Source organism: Hemitrygon akajei, chromosome 13 (genome assembly GCF_048418815.1).
Source record: "Hemitrygon akajei chromosome 13, sHemAka1.3, whole genome shotgun sequence".
Classification (NCBI taxonomy): domain Eukaryota; kingdom Metazoa; phylum Chordata; class Chondrichthyes; order Myliobatiformes; family Dasyatidae; genus Hemitrygon; species Hemitrygon akajei.
Genome location: NC_133136.1, coordinates 100,118,576 through 100,133,739, shown reverse-complemented (window position 1 = coordinate 100,133,739; position 15,164 = coordinate 100,118,576). Strand labels below are relative to the sequence as shown.

The 15,164-nt window shown below is 44.0% G+C and overlaps 1 protein-coding gene across 3 annotated transcripts in view; it reads left to right on the top strand.

Moving 5' to 3' along the window:
• The window catches only part of sec24d (SEC24 homolog D, COPII coat complex component), a 178,288-nt gene that overhangs the window by 138,431 nt on the left and 24,693 nt on the right, over positions 1-15,164 (top strand). For all 3 annotated transcript variants that reach the window (XM_073065166.1, XM_073065164.1, XM_073065165.1), the window contains one exon: positions 4,521-4,659. In XM_073065166.1, coding sequence (XP_072921267.1) covers positions 4,521-4,659 — 139 coding nt within the window. The remainder of the gene's footprint in view (positions 1-4,520; positions 4,660-15,164) is intronic.

Genomic DNA, 15,164 nt, shown 5'->3' with positions numbered 1-15,164 from the left:
CCAAATGCTCGTAGATCCTATCCTTAAGAATCCTTTCCAGTAGTTTGCATTACCACTGATGTAAGACTCACCAGTCTGCAGTCCCCAGGTTTCTCCCTATTACCTTTTTTCAACAAGGGAACTACATTTGCCATCCTCCAGTCCTCCAGCACTTCCCCTGCAACCAAAGAGGATTCAAAGATCATAGCTAATGTTCCTGCGATCTCTTCTCTCAATTCCCACAACAACCTGGGGTGTATCATTTCCAGCCCTGGGGATTTATCAATCTTAATGTTTTTAAGAAGATCCAGCACTTCTTCTTCCTTAATCTCCACATTGTCCAGCACACAGGCCCGCTCTACTTCGACCTCATCCTGATCAAGATCCTTTTCACTTGTGAATACTGAAGCAAAATATTCATTTAGGACCTCCTCCGCTTCCAGGCACATGTTGCCCTCTTTATCCTTTAGCGGTCCCACCTTCGTTCTCGTCATCTTCCTATTCTTCACATACGCATAGAACGCCTTGGGGTTCTCCTTAATCCTACATGCCAAGGCCTTCTTATGCCCTCTTCGAGCTCTCCCAAGTCCTTTCTTTAGCTCCTTCCTGGCTACCCTATATTTCTCATAAGCCCCTCCTACTTCCTGCTTCTTATATCTAACATATGCTTCCTTTTTCCTCTTGACGAGTTGCCTCACATGTTTCGTCAGCCACGGTTCCCTTTTCCTACCATTTTTCCCTTGTCTCAGTGGGACAAACCTATCCTGAACCCAGCACAAGTGATCCCTAAACTTCTCCCACATTACTTCTGTGCTTTCCCCTTTGAACATCTGTTTCCAATTTACTCTCGCTAGTTCCTGCCTCATCCCTTCAAAGTTAGCCCTTCCCCAGTTAAGTACTTTACCATTTCGTCTGATTTTATCCCTTTCCATAGCTATGCTGAAGCTAAGGGAGTTGTGGTCACTCTCACCAAAATGCTCCCCCACCAAGAGGTCTGTCACCTGACCAGGTTCGTTACCCAGAACTAGATCCAGTATAGCCTCTCCTCTCGTCGGCCGGTCCACGTTCTGTGTCAGGAATCCTTCTTGAACACACCTGAAAAATTTAGCCCCATCTATCCCCCTTGCACTCAGGAGGTGCCAGTCAATATGAGGGAAGTTGAAATCACCCATAATTACTACCCTGCATTTCCTGCACCATTCTAAAATCTGCCTGCTTATCTGCTCCTTGGTGTCCCGAGGGCTATTTGGGGACCTATAGACTACTCCCAGCACAGTGATTGATTCCTTCCTATTTCTGACTTCCACCCAGACTGACTCCATGGACTCTCCTTCTGCAGCATCCTCCCTTTCTATAGCTGTGATACTATCCCTGACCAGCAATGCCACTCCCAACCCCCTTTCCCACCTCCCATCCTATTCCTTTTAAAACACCTGAACCCCGGGACCTGCATCATCCAATCCTGCCCTTCCTCCAACCAAGTTTCAGTAACGGTCACAACATCGTAGTTCCACGTACTAATCCATGCTCTACGTTCATCCTCCTTGTTCCTAATACTCCTAGCATTGAAATAGACACATTTCAACCCCTTTAACTGGCTACAATTATGTTCTGTCCCCTGCCTGTCCTTCCTCATCAACTCAGAACTCTTAGCATTAATTAATCCTTCTACCTTATCCCTGCACTCACATTCTGATTCCCACCCCCCTGCCAAACTAGTTTAAATCCTCCCCAACAGCTCTATCAAACCTGCCCGGCAGGATATTGGTCCCCCTTGGGATTCAAGTGCAACCCGTCCTTTTTGTACAGGTCATACCCACGCCAAAACATGTCCCAATGATCCAGAAATCTGAATCCCTGTCCCCTGCTCCAATCCCTCAGCCATGCATTTATCCTCCACCTCATTCTATTCCTATTCTCACTGTCGCGTGGCACAGGCAGTAATCCCAAGATTACTACCTTTGAGGTCCTGCTTTACAACTTCTTTCCTAACTCCCTGTAGTCTTCTTTCAGGACCTCTTCCCTTTTCCTACAAAGTCATTGGTACCATTATGTACCACGACTTCTGGCTGTTCTCCCTCCCACAGCAGGATATCTTTGACGCGATCTGAAACATCCCGGACCCTAGCACCTGGGAGGCAAACTACCATCCGAGTTTCTTTCCTGCATCCACAGAATCGCCTGTCTGACCCCCTAACTATAGAGTCCCCATCACTACTGCCTTCCACTTCCTTTCCCTACCCTTCTGAGCCACAGGGCCAGACTCTGTGTCAGAGGCATGGCCACTGTCGCTTCCCCCAGGTAGGTTGTCCCCCCCCCCCAACAGTACTCAAACAGGAGTACTTATTGTCAAGGGGTACAGCAACAGGGGTACTCTCGAGTACCTGACCCTTCCCCTTCCCTCTCCTGACTGTGACCCATTTCTCTGTCTCCTGTGGCCCCGGAGTGACCACCTGTCTGTAACTCCTCTCTATCACCTCCTCACTCTCCCTGACCAGACGAAGGTCATCGAGCTGCATCTCCAGTTCCCTAACACGGTCCCTTAGGAGTTGCATCTCGATGCACCGGGTGCAGATGTGGAGACTCCAGGACCTCCCACATGCTACACCAACCACAGAAAACTGGCCTCACACACATACTACCTCCTTTTGCAATCAACAACTGCCTCACCTCATCCTGTTACCGCCAAAGCCCTTTCACTCCACTGCCTCTCACTCCACTGCCCACTCCCAACGCTGCCCGCTGAATATGGCTGGCTTCTTTTTAAACTGTTCGCGCTCAACTGGGTGACGTCACGCGCCTGCGCAGTCTGGCCTCTTTCTTCCCCTGAGAACTCAAAATGTCTTCCCGCTGGAAATCCTTAGGTGTTCTCCCGCTGCCTTCTTGTTTCAAATGTTGTGGATAGTGTGGAGGGCTGTCAGAGGTTACAGCGGGACATTGATAGGATGCAAAACTGGGCTGAGAAGTGACAGATGGTGTTCAACCCAGACAAGTGTGAGGTGGTTCATTTTGATAGGTCACATATGATGCCAGAATATAGTATTAATGGTAAGACTCTTGACAGTGTGGAGGATCAGAGGGATCTTGGGGTCCAAGTCCATAGGACACTCAAAGCTGCTGCGCAGGTTGACTCTGTGGTTAAGAAGGCATACGGTGCATGGGCCTTCATCAACCATGGGATTGAGTTTAAGAGCCAAGAGGTAATGTTGCAGCTATATAGGACCCTGGTCAGACCCCACTTGGAGTACTGTGCTCAGTTCTGGTCGTCTCACTATAGGAAGGATGTGGAAACCATAGAAAGGGCGCAGAGGAGATTTACCAGGATGTTGCCTGGATTGTGGAGCATGCCTTATGAGAATAGGTTGAGTGAACTCGGCCTTTTCTCCTTGGAGCGACAGAGGATGAGAGGTGACCTGATAGGGGTGTATAAGATGAGGAGAGGCATTTTACCAGGGCTGAAGTGGCTAACATGAGAGGACACAGTTTTAAGGTGCTTGGAAGTAGGTACAGAGGAGATGTCAGGGTAAGTTTTTACACAGAGAGTGGTGAGTGCGTGGAATGAGCTGCCGGCGGTGGTGGTGGTGGAGGCTGATACGATAGGATCTTTTAAGAGACTCCTGGACAGGTACATGGAGCTCAGAAAAATAGAGGGCCATGGGTAACCCTAGGTAATTTCTAAGGTCAGGACGTGTTCGGCACAGCTTTGTGGGCCAAAGGGCCTGTATTGTGCTGTAGGCTTTCTATATTTCTGTATATGAACTGACAGTATACTATGATATAATATTTGATTCTGAAAAGGAACGTGTTGTCTTTCAGCAGAGGCAAATCAGAGTCCACAGATAGCTATGAAAAGTAGGTGGAAAAAAATCTAAGAGTAAGCTATATGTAAATGTAACCCTAATGCAGAGCTTTGTGAGACAGGAATCCCATTTGCAAATTGAATTTCCCATGGACAACTTGAGTTTCTGTCCAAAATGCTAGAGGAATCCAGCAGGTCAGACATCTATGGAGGAAAATGAACAACCAACATTTCAGTTGATATCCTTCAGAGCTTCATCATGAATCCTGATTATGGGTCTGAACCATCAACCATTCGTTTCCCTATATATTGCTACCAAACCTGACGCGTTCCTCCAGCATTTTGGATGTGTTGCTCAAAATTTCCATCCAGCAGCTGCAGAATCTCTTGTGTCTCCATGAGTGTATGTCCGTTGTCTTCAGTGGGTGAAAGATCTGAAGGCCAGGATGATAGTGTCCCTCAATAATGCAATTCCAAACATTTTACTTGCAAGCAAATTCATGATTCTTACTTTTAACTGTTCATTTATGGGGTCATTTCTTTCACAGCTTGAGCTGTCAAAATATTCTATTTATTGCTGTTTGCGTTTCTTAAGTGGATTTTGTTTAGATTAATGCAGTTTACCTTTCATATTGAGATAAACAATAAGGGTGTGATTAATGATTTACTGATTTTATGATTTGGTTTAAAAATCTGAAATGCAAGGCAAGATATATCATGTGTTTTGTTTTATTCTCTCCAGTGTGCCCTACTGTACACTAACGTTGCTGGGCAGAGACGCTTGCGCATCCATAACCTGGCTCTAAACTGCAGCTCTCAGCATGCTGATTTGTACAAGAGCTGTGAGACAGATGCACTCATCAATTTTTTTGCCAAATCAGGTAAAGTGTTGGCTTGTTGTTTTAATTTTTCATTTGATTTCCCATGGCTTGTATGACTCAGTTTATGCTTGTAGAGACGATCACCAGGAGTATATTTCAGAAATAAGACTGTAAGACATAGGAGCAGACTAAGGCCCTTGAGCCCATCGAGTCAGTTCTGCCATTCCATCATGGCTGATCCCGGATCCCGAGTATACTGAGATTTTTAAGCCAGATGCTGCTTCTTCCATGTAATTTCTGTGTCTGAAGTAAGGGAAGTCAATACAGGACTTTTCATTGCGTTTTCTTAAAGGTACTGCTGGGAATGTCTTAAAATAGTGAAATCTTTTTAAATATTATATTGCTGCTGACCACGAAGAAACTGCTGCCACAAGCATTACCTTCCTTCACCTGCCACTGTCTCATTAACTGTCTATGGACTAATTCAGCTTCAGATATACAGTATCTAAGATTTATCAGGCTGTGAACAGTGAGTTGTGGCAGAAAGTTTATTTTCTGCTCTCCATAGCCTACATAAATGTGACCTAATGCCATATTTGACTCTGGTTGTGTGCTTTCATAGACTGGTGTACATTGCAAAAACTTCCATTGGTTGAGTTTAATTCTGTGCTTCCCCCATACAGAATGCAGCAACACAGTCCCTCCAGCAGCATTTATATTTTCTCTGTTGGTCCCATATAGCATACATGTGAAATTTCCAGATGGAAATTAGCTCCCTGCAGTATAAGCTGGAAATTTGATTTGGCAACATGTGTTAAACACCATACCTATAGTTTGGTTGCAGAGAAGTATATCAAAGGTAGATTTAATGTCAGAGAAATATATACAATATACATCCTGTAATTCCTTTTCTTCACAACCATCCACAAAAAGAGGAGTGCCCCAAAGAATGAATGAAAGTTAAATGTTAGAACCCCAGCTCCCCTCCTTCCCACTCGTAAGCAGCAGCAAAACAATGATTCTCCCCCTCCCCCACCAGCAAAAAAAAACATTGGTGCCTCCCACAAAGCACTCGAGCATGCAGAAAAGCATTAATAAAGACACAGACTTGCAGTACCCCAGTGACTACTCATTCACCCAGTAATTTGACATACCACAGGCTCTTCCTCTCTCTCTCCCCCTAATAAGGGAAAAAGAGGTGTCCCTGTTTCACAGCGAGAGGGGAAACATAACAAACAACTCACTGATTTACGATGTTAAGAGTCTGTTGCATCACTTTTTTCCGAGCTCTGTGCCCAAAGAACTCGGGTCTCTGGGCAGACAGCCAGCTCACTGCTTTCAATCTTCCGTCTCCCACGACACACCAATGTCCCACAGAGGCATCGATCTTGAGTCGGCCTGGAGCCATGAAAGACTGAGACTGCAAGGTTAAGTATATAACACAACAAAGAGCAAATTTCTGCAAGAGTCCAGCGGAGGTTCAGAAGGATGATTCCAGGGGTGAACATGTGAGGAGGAGCGTTTGGCAACGTTGGGCCTATACTCACTGGAATTTAGAGGAATGTGTGAAACCTACCGAACATTGCAAGGACTAGATAGGGTGGATGAGGATGGGGGTATTCAGAACTGAAGGGCACAGCCTCAGAATTGAGGGGTGACTTTGCAGAACAGAGGTAAGGAGGATTTTTTAGCCGAAAATTGGTGAATCTGTGGAACACTGTGCCACGGATTGCGGTGGAGGCCAAGTCTGTAGGTATGTTTAAAACAGAAGTTGATGGATCCTGATTGGTTGGGGCATCAAGGGATATGGGGAGAGGGCAGGTGTATGGGGTTGAATGGGATTTGGGGTCAGTCATGATGAAATAACATAACAGACTCAATGGACTGACTGGTCTAATTCTGTTCCTATGTCTTATGGTCTTGTAATGGAGAGGTCAGGCACAGAGTCCATGTGGGTGGAACTCAGGAATAGGAAGGGTGTAATCGCACTGATGGGGTTGTACTACAGACCCCTATTGGCCACCCGGATATTGAGAAACAGATATGTAATCAGATTAATGAAATGTGTAAAATAGTAGAGTTATTAAGTGTGACCTCCTTAGTGTAAGGGATTTAGATGGGGCTGAATTTGTTAAGTGTATCCAGGAAGGTTTCTTAAATCAATAAGTGGATATTTCAACAAGAGGAAGGGGTGTACTGGGCCTGGTGTTGGGTAAGGAGCCTGGCCAGGTGACTGACCTTTCAGTGGGTGAACAGTTAAGGATCTGTAACTCCTGAACTTTCAGATAAGGATAAGTATGGTCTTTGTGGGAGAGTTTTAAATTGGAGTAGGGAAAATTACAAGGGCTTTAGGTAGGCGCTAAGAAGAGTTAATTGGGAAAACCTTTTCTCTGGCAAGTCCACATGAGACATGTGGAGGGTGTTTAAAGATCAATTGCACAGAGTACAGGAAAGGTATGTTCCTGTTAAAGGAAGGAAGGGGACAGAAAGATAAGAGAACCTTAAATATCCAGAGAGGTGATAGAAACATAGAAAACCTACAGCACAATACAGGCCCTTTGGCCCACAAAGTTGTGCTGAACATGTCCCTACCTTAGAAATTACTAGGCTTGCCTATAGCCCTCTATTTTTCTAAGCTTCAAAAGTCTCTTAAAAGACTCCATCATATCCGCCTCCACCACCGTTGCTGGCAGCCCATTCCATGCACCGCTGAGTAAAAAACTTACCTCTGACATCTCCTCTGTACCTACTCTCCAGCACCTTAAACCTGTGTCCTCTTGTGGCAGCCATTTCAGCCCTGGGAAAAAGCCTCTGACTATCCACACGATCAATGTCTCTCATCATCTTATACACCTCTATCAGGTCGCCCCTCATCCTTCGACGCTCCAAGGAGAAAAGACTGAGTTCATTCAGCCTATTCCCATAAGGCATGCTCCCCAATCCAGGCAATATCCTTGTAAATCTCCTCTGCACCCTTTCTATGGTTTCCACATCCTTCCTGTATTGAGGCGACCAGAACTGAGCACAGTACTCCAAGTGGGGTCTGACCAGGGTCCTATATAGCTGCAACATTACCTCTCAGCTCCTAAATTCAATTCCACAATTGATGAAGGCCAATACACCGTATGCCCTCTTGACCACAGAGTCAACCTGCGCAGCTGCTTTGAGTGTCCTATGGACTCGGACCCCAAGATCCCTCTGATCCTCCACACTGCCAAGAGTCTTACCATTAATACTATATTCTGCCATTATATTTGACCTACCAAAATGAACCACTTCACACTTATCTGGGTTGAACTCCATCTGCCACTTCTCAGCCCAGTTTTGCATGATGAACTTAGTCAAGAATAACAAAGGTAAATATGTAAAGTATGGAAGTTAGGCTCAAACAAAACAAATGAGGATTATAAAGAAGCCAGAAAAAAGATTAGAGAAGCGAATTAGGAAAGCCAGGAGGGGCCATGAAAAGTCCTTGGCAAATAGGACTAGGGTAAGTCCCAGGGCATCAAGAGTAAGAGGATAACTAGGACCACTCAGTGATAAAGAAGAGAACTTTTCCCTGGATGCAGAGAATGTGAGTGAGGTACTGAGGTACTTAATGAGTACTTTGTTCAGAATTTACCAAGGTAAAGGCTATGCAGGACCAGGAGATCAGTGCTAAGTGTGTAAATATGTTAGGGTGTTTAGAGGTCAAAGAAGAGGAATAGTTGGTGCTTATAATGAGTATTAAGGTGGATAAGTCCCCAGGGCCTGATAGGCTTTACCAAGTTATTGAAGGAAGAAAAATGTGAGTTTGCTGGGCCCTTCACCAGTTTCTTCGTCCTCTGTAGCCACGAGCGAGGTCCTGGAGGACTGGCGAGTGGCTAACGTTGTACCTCTGTTTAAGAAGGGAACAAGCAAAAATCCCGGGAACTATAGACGGGTGAGTCTCATGTCAGTTTTCTGGAGATTGATGGAGAAAATTATTAGGGATAGGATTTATGAATATTTGGAAACCCGTGACCTAATTAGGGAGAGCAAGCTTGGCTTTCTGCATGGCAGGTCGTGCCTCGCCAACTTGATTGAGTTTTTTGACAAGGTGATGAGAGTAGAACAGTGGAGGCTGCTAGATAGATTTTAGAAAGGCATTTGACGAAGTCCCCATTTGGAGGCTAATCCTGAAGATTGAGATGTTTGGGGTTTGTGATGAATTGGCTGTTTATATTCAGAACTGGCTTGTGCTTAGAAGACAGAGGGTGGTGGTTGAAGGGACTTATGTGAGCTGGAAGTCTGTAATTAGTGGGGTTCCACAGGGATCTGTACTGGGACCTCTGATGTATATAAATGACCTGGATGAAAATATAGATGGGTGGGTTAGTAAGTTTGTGGAAGATACCAAGATTGGTGGAGTTCTGGATAGTGTAAAAGACTGGCAAAGATTACAAAGTAGACCAGGTGTAGATATGAGCAGAGAAATGGCAGATGGGGTGTAACCCAGATAAATGTGAGGTGTTGCACGTCAGTAGGACAAATACAAAGAGTCAGTACACTGTTAAGGGCAAGATCCTTAACAGTGTTGCTGAACAGAGTAAGTTCATAGCTCCTTGAAAGTGACTACATAGGCCGATAAAGTGGTTAAGACGGTTTATGGAACGCTTGCTTTTATTAGTTGAGGCACTGAGTTCAAAAGTCAGGAGGTTATGTTGCAACTTTGTGAAACTCTTGTTAAGCCACATCTGGAGCATTGCATATAGCTCTGGGCACCCCACCATAGGAAAGATGTTGAGGCTTTGCAGAGGGTGCAAAAGAGGATGCAGCCTGGTTTAGAGGGCTTGTGCTATCATGAGAGGCTGGATCAACTTGGGTTGTTTTCTCTGGAGTGGCGGAGGCTGAGGGGAGATCTGATAGAGGTTTACAAGATTATGAGAGGCATAGATGGAGTGGACAGAGAGTATCTGTTTCCTAGAGTTGAAATGTCTAATGCAAGAGGGCAAGCTGAGAGAGGGTAGGTTCAAGGGGGATGTGAGGAGTAAGTATTTTACAGAGCGTGGTGGATGCCTGGAATGAACTGCCTGGTATGGTGGTAGAGGCAAATACATTAGAGGCTTTTTAGAAACATTTGGATAGGTACACGGATGTAAGAAAGATGGACATGGTGTAGGTAGGAGAGTTTAGTGTTTGGGTGTTTTTGATTTGCTTTTTAGCTGGTTCAGCATAACATTGTGGACAGAATGGCCTGTCCCTGTGCTGTACACCTCTATGTTCTAAGGTAAGTTTCTGTTAGGTTTCTTTCTTTCTTATTGCGCAATTAGAGCGGTTGGAATACCAGGCGGGACAGTGAAATGCTCCTCTTGCGGAATATGGGAGGACAGGGAAGCCTCCAGTATCCGTGACAAATACACCTGCAAGAAGTGGATCCAACTGCAGCTTCTTCCAGTCCGTGTTAGTCAACAGGAGCAAGAGGAACACTGGATCATTTGGGAGGCTGAGGGGTTAACTGACAAGAGGTACAGGGAGGTAGCTACACCTAGGGTGCAGGATCCAGGTAACTGGGTGACTGTCAGGAGAAGAAATGGGGATAAGCAGTCGGTGCAGGGTACACCTATGGCCATCCACATAAATAACAAGAATATCGTTTTGGATGCTGTTGGGGAATGACCTAGTCAAAGAAAACCACAGCAATCTGATCTGTAGCACTAAGTAGGGAGTAGGGAAGGGAGGAGAAGAGGCAAGCAGTAATGACAGGGGAATAATTGGTTAGGGAAGTTGACATGAGGTTCTGTGGAAGAGAACAAGGTTCCTGGATGGTATGCGCTTCCAAAGTGTCAGAGTCAGAGACATTGGATCAAGTCCATAGCATTCTTAAGGGGAGAGTCAGCATCCAGAGCTCATGGCTGCAGTGCAGGTTCCAATCCCACAGGTACCAATCCCACAGCAGGAAGGGTGACGAGGTCCTGGAAAGTGAGTTCAGAGAGTTAGGTGCTAAGTTAAAAAACAGGATCTCCAGGGTTGTGGTCTCAGGATTGCTATTGTGCCACATGCCACTGAGGCCGGAAATAGGAAGTTAATACAGTTTAACGTGCCACTAAGGAGAGGGGCTTCGGATCTTTAGAACATTGGGCTCCCTTCCAGGGAAGGCAGGATCTATACAGAAAGCACGTTTTTTACCTGAACTGGAGGGAGACTAATATCCTCATGTGAAAGTTTTGTTAGTGCTGTTCCAGGAGATTTAAACTAGAGCTGCGGGGGATGGGAACCCACGTGCCAGGGCAGATAGTGGAGTAGTGACGTGGAAAAAAGATGTACAAAGGATTGGGTGTGACGGGAATAACATTCTGAGTTGCATCTATTTCAATGCGGGAAGTATGCGGTAAGGTGGATGAGCTTAGAACATGGATCAGCATGTGGAATTATGGCATTGTAGTCACTAGTGAGACTTGGCTACAGGAGGGGCAGGGGGTTACTCAATGATAGAACGGGAGGCACTAAAGGGGGAGGGCTGTCATTACTAGTCAGGTAAAATGTCATAGCAGTGCTCAGACAGGACAGAGTTGGGTGGAATTAAGGAAAAGGAAAGGGATGAAGATGTTAATGGGATTACTTTATAGGCCACCCAATAGTCAGTGGGATTAGAGAAGCAAATTTGTAGAGAGATCACAGGCAGTTGCAAGAAAAATAAAGCATGCAAAGAAATCTTAAAAAAGAATTGCCTGGACTTGAGTACTTGAGTTATCAGGAAAGGTTGAATAGGTTAGGACTTTATTTTCTAGAGTGTAGGAGAATGAAGGGAGGTTTCATAAAGGTATACAGAACTATAAGGGATATATATTCAGTGACCACCTTATTCAGACCCTCCTGTACCGAGTAAATTGGCCACAGAGTCTATGTTTGTGCTCTTCATCCACTGCAAGGATTATCAGAGATGCTGAGCGTTTTGAGATGCTCCTCTCACACCACACTTATATCACATGCTTGTTTGACTTATTGTTGCTGCCCTTTCAGCTTGGACCATCTAGTCATTTTCCTATGACCTCGCTCATTAACAAGGCATTTTCACCCACAGAAGAGTTGCTCACTAGATGAATTTTGTTTTTTGTACCATCCCTGTAAACTCTAGAGATTGTTGTGCGTGAAAATCCCAGGAGATCAACATTTTTGAGATACTCAAACCACCCCGTCTGTCACCAACAAATATTCCATGGTCAAAGTCACTTAGGTCACATTTCTTCCCGTTCTGATGTTTGTCCGAACAACAACTGAGCCTGTAGACCATGTCGGCATTGTTTAATGCATTGAGTAGCTGACACATAATTGGCAGTTTAGATATTTGCATTAACGAGCAGGTGTACTTAATAAAATGGCCACTGAGTATAGATAGGATAAATGCAAACAGACTTTTTCCTCTGAGGTTGGGTGAGATTAGAACTAGAGGTCATAGGTTAACATTTTGAGGGTGTTAGAGGTGTGAAAAGAACAGCCAGCAGAAGTGGTGTGTGAGGGTTTGATTGCAACATTTAAGAGAAGTTTTGAAAGTACATAGATGGAGGGCTACAGTCCAGGTGTAAATCAATGGGACTAGGCTGAATGACAGTTTGGCATGGACTAGAACATAGAACATAGAAATCTATAGCACATTACAGGCCCTTCAACCCACAATGTTGTGCCTACCATGTAACCTACTCTAGAAACTGCCTAGAATTTCCCTACCACATAGCCCTCTATTTTTCTAAGCTATGGGTACTTTTAAGAGTCTTTTAAAAGACCCAACTGCATCCAGCTTGACTACCGTCCCTGGCAGTGCATTAGATAGGCAATGGGCCTGTTTCTGTGTTGCAATGCTCTATGATCCTATTGCAGTTTAATATGTTTTAATTTGTTGCTACAAAACAAAACTTGCAACTGCTTTATATATAACTGCCTTGTACATATATCAAAGTCCTCCCGAACTTTGGAGGTCTGTAGTACTTCATTTCACACTGGAATGTCTGCCTGAATGAGTTTTGTTCTGTTGCTATAAATACTCAAAGTACACTTTCAGCTTGGGAGCACTACTTAAGTGCCACAGCAGACATTATGAAGGATTGTTTCAGTTTTAATATTTATATTTATAGATAGCTTTCGTCTTTGAACTACAATTCAAGTGCAGCTCAGTTAAATCAGTCCTGTACTGGCTGGTCTAATTTTGTCTGGCTGAAAAGAAAAATTAATGTAAACTCTTCCTGGGCTTCCAGCCAGGTATAGGTATCAATTATAACTGACGTTTCGATGATAAGCTCTGCCATCTTCATCAGGGATGATGCCTGGGCATATCTAGTCCAATAGTATTTATACCCCCATCATCATTCTTCCCGATTGGTTAGTCCTCATCCAATTAGGTTTCTGCTGTCCTACCTTGTTTACAAACAAATTCCAGTTTTTACCAAGTGAGACCTTCGTCTTTGTTAAAATTCTTTTCCCCTAGTTTAATTTAAATTGGCTTCTTTCACCAGGCGGTCCCAAAAGCCATTGGCGCGGCACAGTGGTTCTGTGCCGTTAAAGTCAATCTATGGCCATTGCCAGTGCAATGTTCTGCTACTGCTGATTTCTCTGGGTAACCAAAATGATACACCTCCTGTGTTCCTTGATGTGGGTTTCCACCATCCGCCCCATCTAGCTGATATATGCTGCTCCACATTCACATGGAACTCAGGAAGGCTGACATTTACAGAATTCCCTGTGAATACGGAAGACATTTCGGGCTGAGACCCTTCGGTAGGGTTTAGACTGTACCTTTTTCCAGAGATGCTGCCTGGCCTGCTGAGTTCCTCCAGCATTTTGTGTGCATTGCTCATAGTTTATAGTGTTAACTTTGTTTCTAACATATATAAATAACTCACTTCTCAGTGATTAACATATAAAAAATCCAAATTAAGTACCAGATGTCAAAGGGAAATTAAAACCATGTTTTCTTTACAAATAGTTGTAATCATGATTTTATTAAGCTGACCACAAAATGTTACATTGTATCAAGATATTCCTTTGAGAGTACAGAACTTATTCACTTCAGATCAAGATAACTAACATGCTTTTATTAAATCACCATCAAGTAATGTATTTATGGATCATAATTTTAGCATTGGTGCAAGATTAAAATAGTTTTCTTCACAGTGGGTCTGCACTATAAATGTAGCATTGTGAAAAAGTCAAACAGACTTGCATTGGTATCACAGCTGCACAGTGAAGGCCTTCTTCACCACTGTCTCTGCCCCAGTGTTCAGTTTTCCAGTAAATTAGTTGCAGGAGAGATTTCACTTTATGATCCTGTATGAGAAACAAGTCTCTGTCATTTCAATAAAATAAAGATTGATAAGTTGCAGTCCTCAATGAAACTTGACTACGTAGATGTAGCAATCCCTGGGTACTAGTCATGGAACACTACAGCATAAACCATGCATAAACCAACCTGACTTCTCTAACTTCCGTTAATGCCCCTCCTCTCCTTCTTACCCCATCCCTGATATATTTAGTTTTTTTCCCCCTCCTTTTTTTCTCTCTTTCTGCCCTTCACTCTGTCTGTTCTCCATCTCCCTCTGGTTCTCCCCTCCCCCTTTCTTTCTCCCTAGGCCTCCCGTCCCATGATCCTTTCCCTTCTCCAGCTCTGTTTCCCTTTTGCCAATCACCTTTCCGGCTCTTAGCTTCGCCCCACTCCCTCTGGTCTTCTTCTATCATTTCGCATTTTTCCCTCCCCCTCCTAGTTTCAAATCTCTTACTATCTTTCCTTTCAGTTAGTCCTGACGAAGGGTCTCGGCCCGAAACGTCAACAGTGCTTCTCCCTATAGATGCTGCCTGGCCTGCTGCATTCCACCAGCATTTTGAGTGTGTTGCTTGAATTTCCAGCATCTGCAGATTTCCTCGTGTTAGCATAGAAACAAGCCCTTTGGCCCATTTAATCTGTGCTAAATTATTAATCTGCCTAGTCAGAGTGACTAGCACCTGGACCATAGCCATCCATACCCCTCCCATCCATATACTGTACCTACCCAACTTCCTCTTCAATGTTGAAATTGAACCTGCATCCACCATTAATGCCCGCAACTCATTCCACACTCTGAGTGTAGAAGATCCCCCTCAAAAAAAGGAAAATATGAATTTAATTATTTTAAAATCTACTTGTCTAAACATTCTCTCGAATGATTGTACTAAACATGAAACATAAATGTACTCAATTGTTCTACTTAGCTTCTGTAATTTGGTCTTACTGAAGTCACGGAAACACAATTTCAAAAGCAGTGGGTGTTTAGTATTCAGCAATTCTTTTTCAGGTGCTGAGAACAGCTGACAAAGGATACATTTCTAAGCAAATGAATTTTGAATTTGTGCATAGAATATTTTTAGAGCCAAAGAGGTTGTTGAGCAGTACTTGTATACATTAATATCATTGTAAAAACTCATACAGACATCTTCCAACAGGAATTTTTAAAAAGATTTTCTGAAAGCCATGTCTTGTCACTAATTTCTGAAAATTACATTCAAGAAACAACAAATCCTGTGGAAATCCAGGCTATCGTTGGTAACTTCTGAACTGTACCATTTAACTCCAGAAGTTG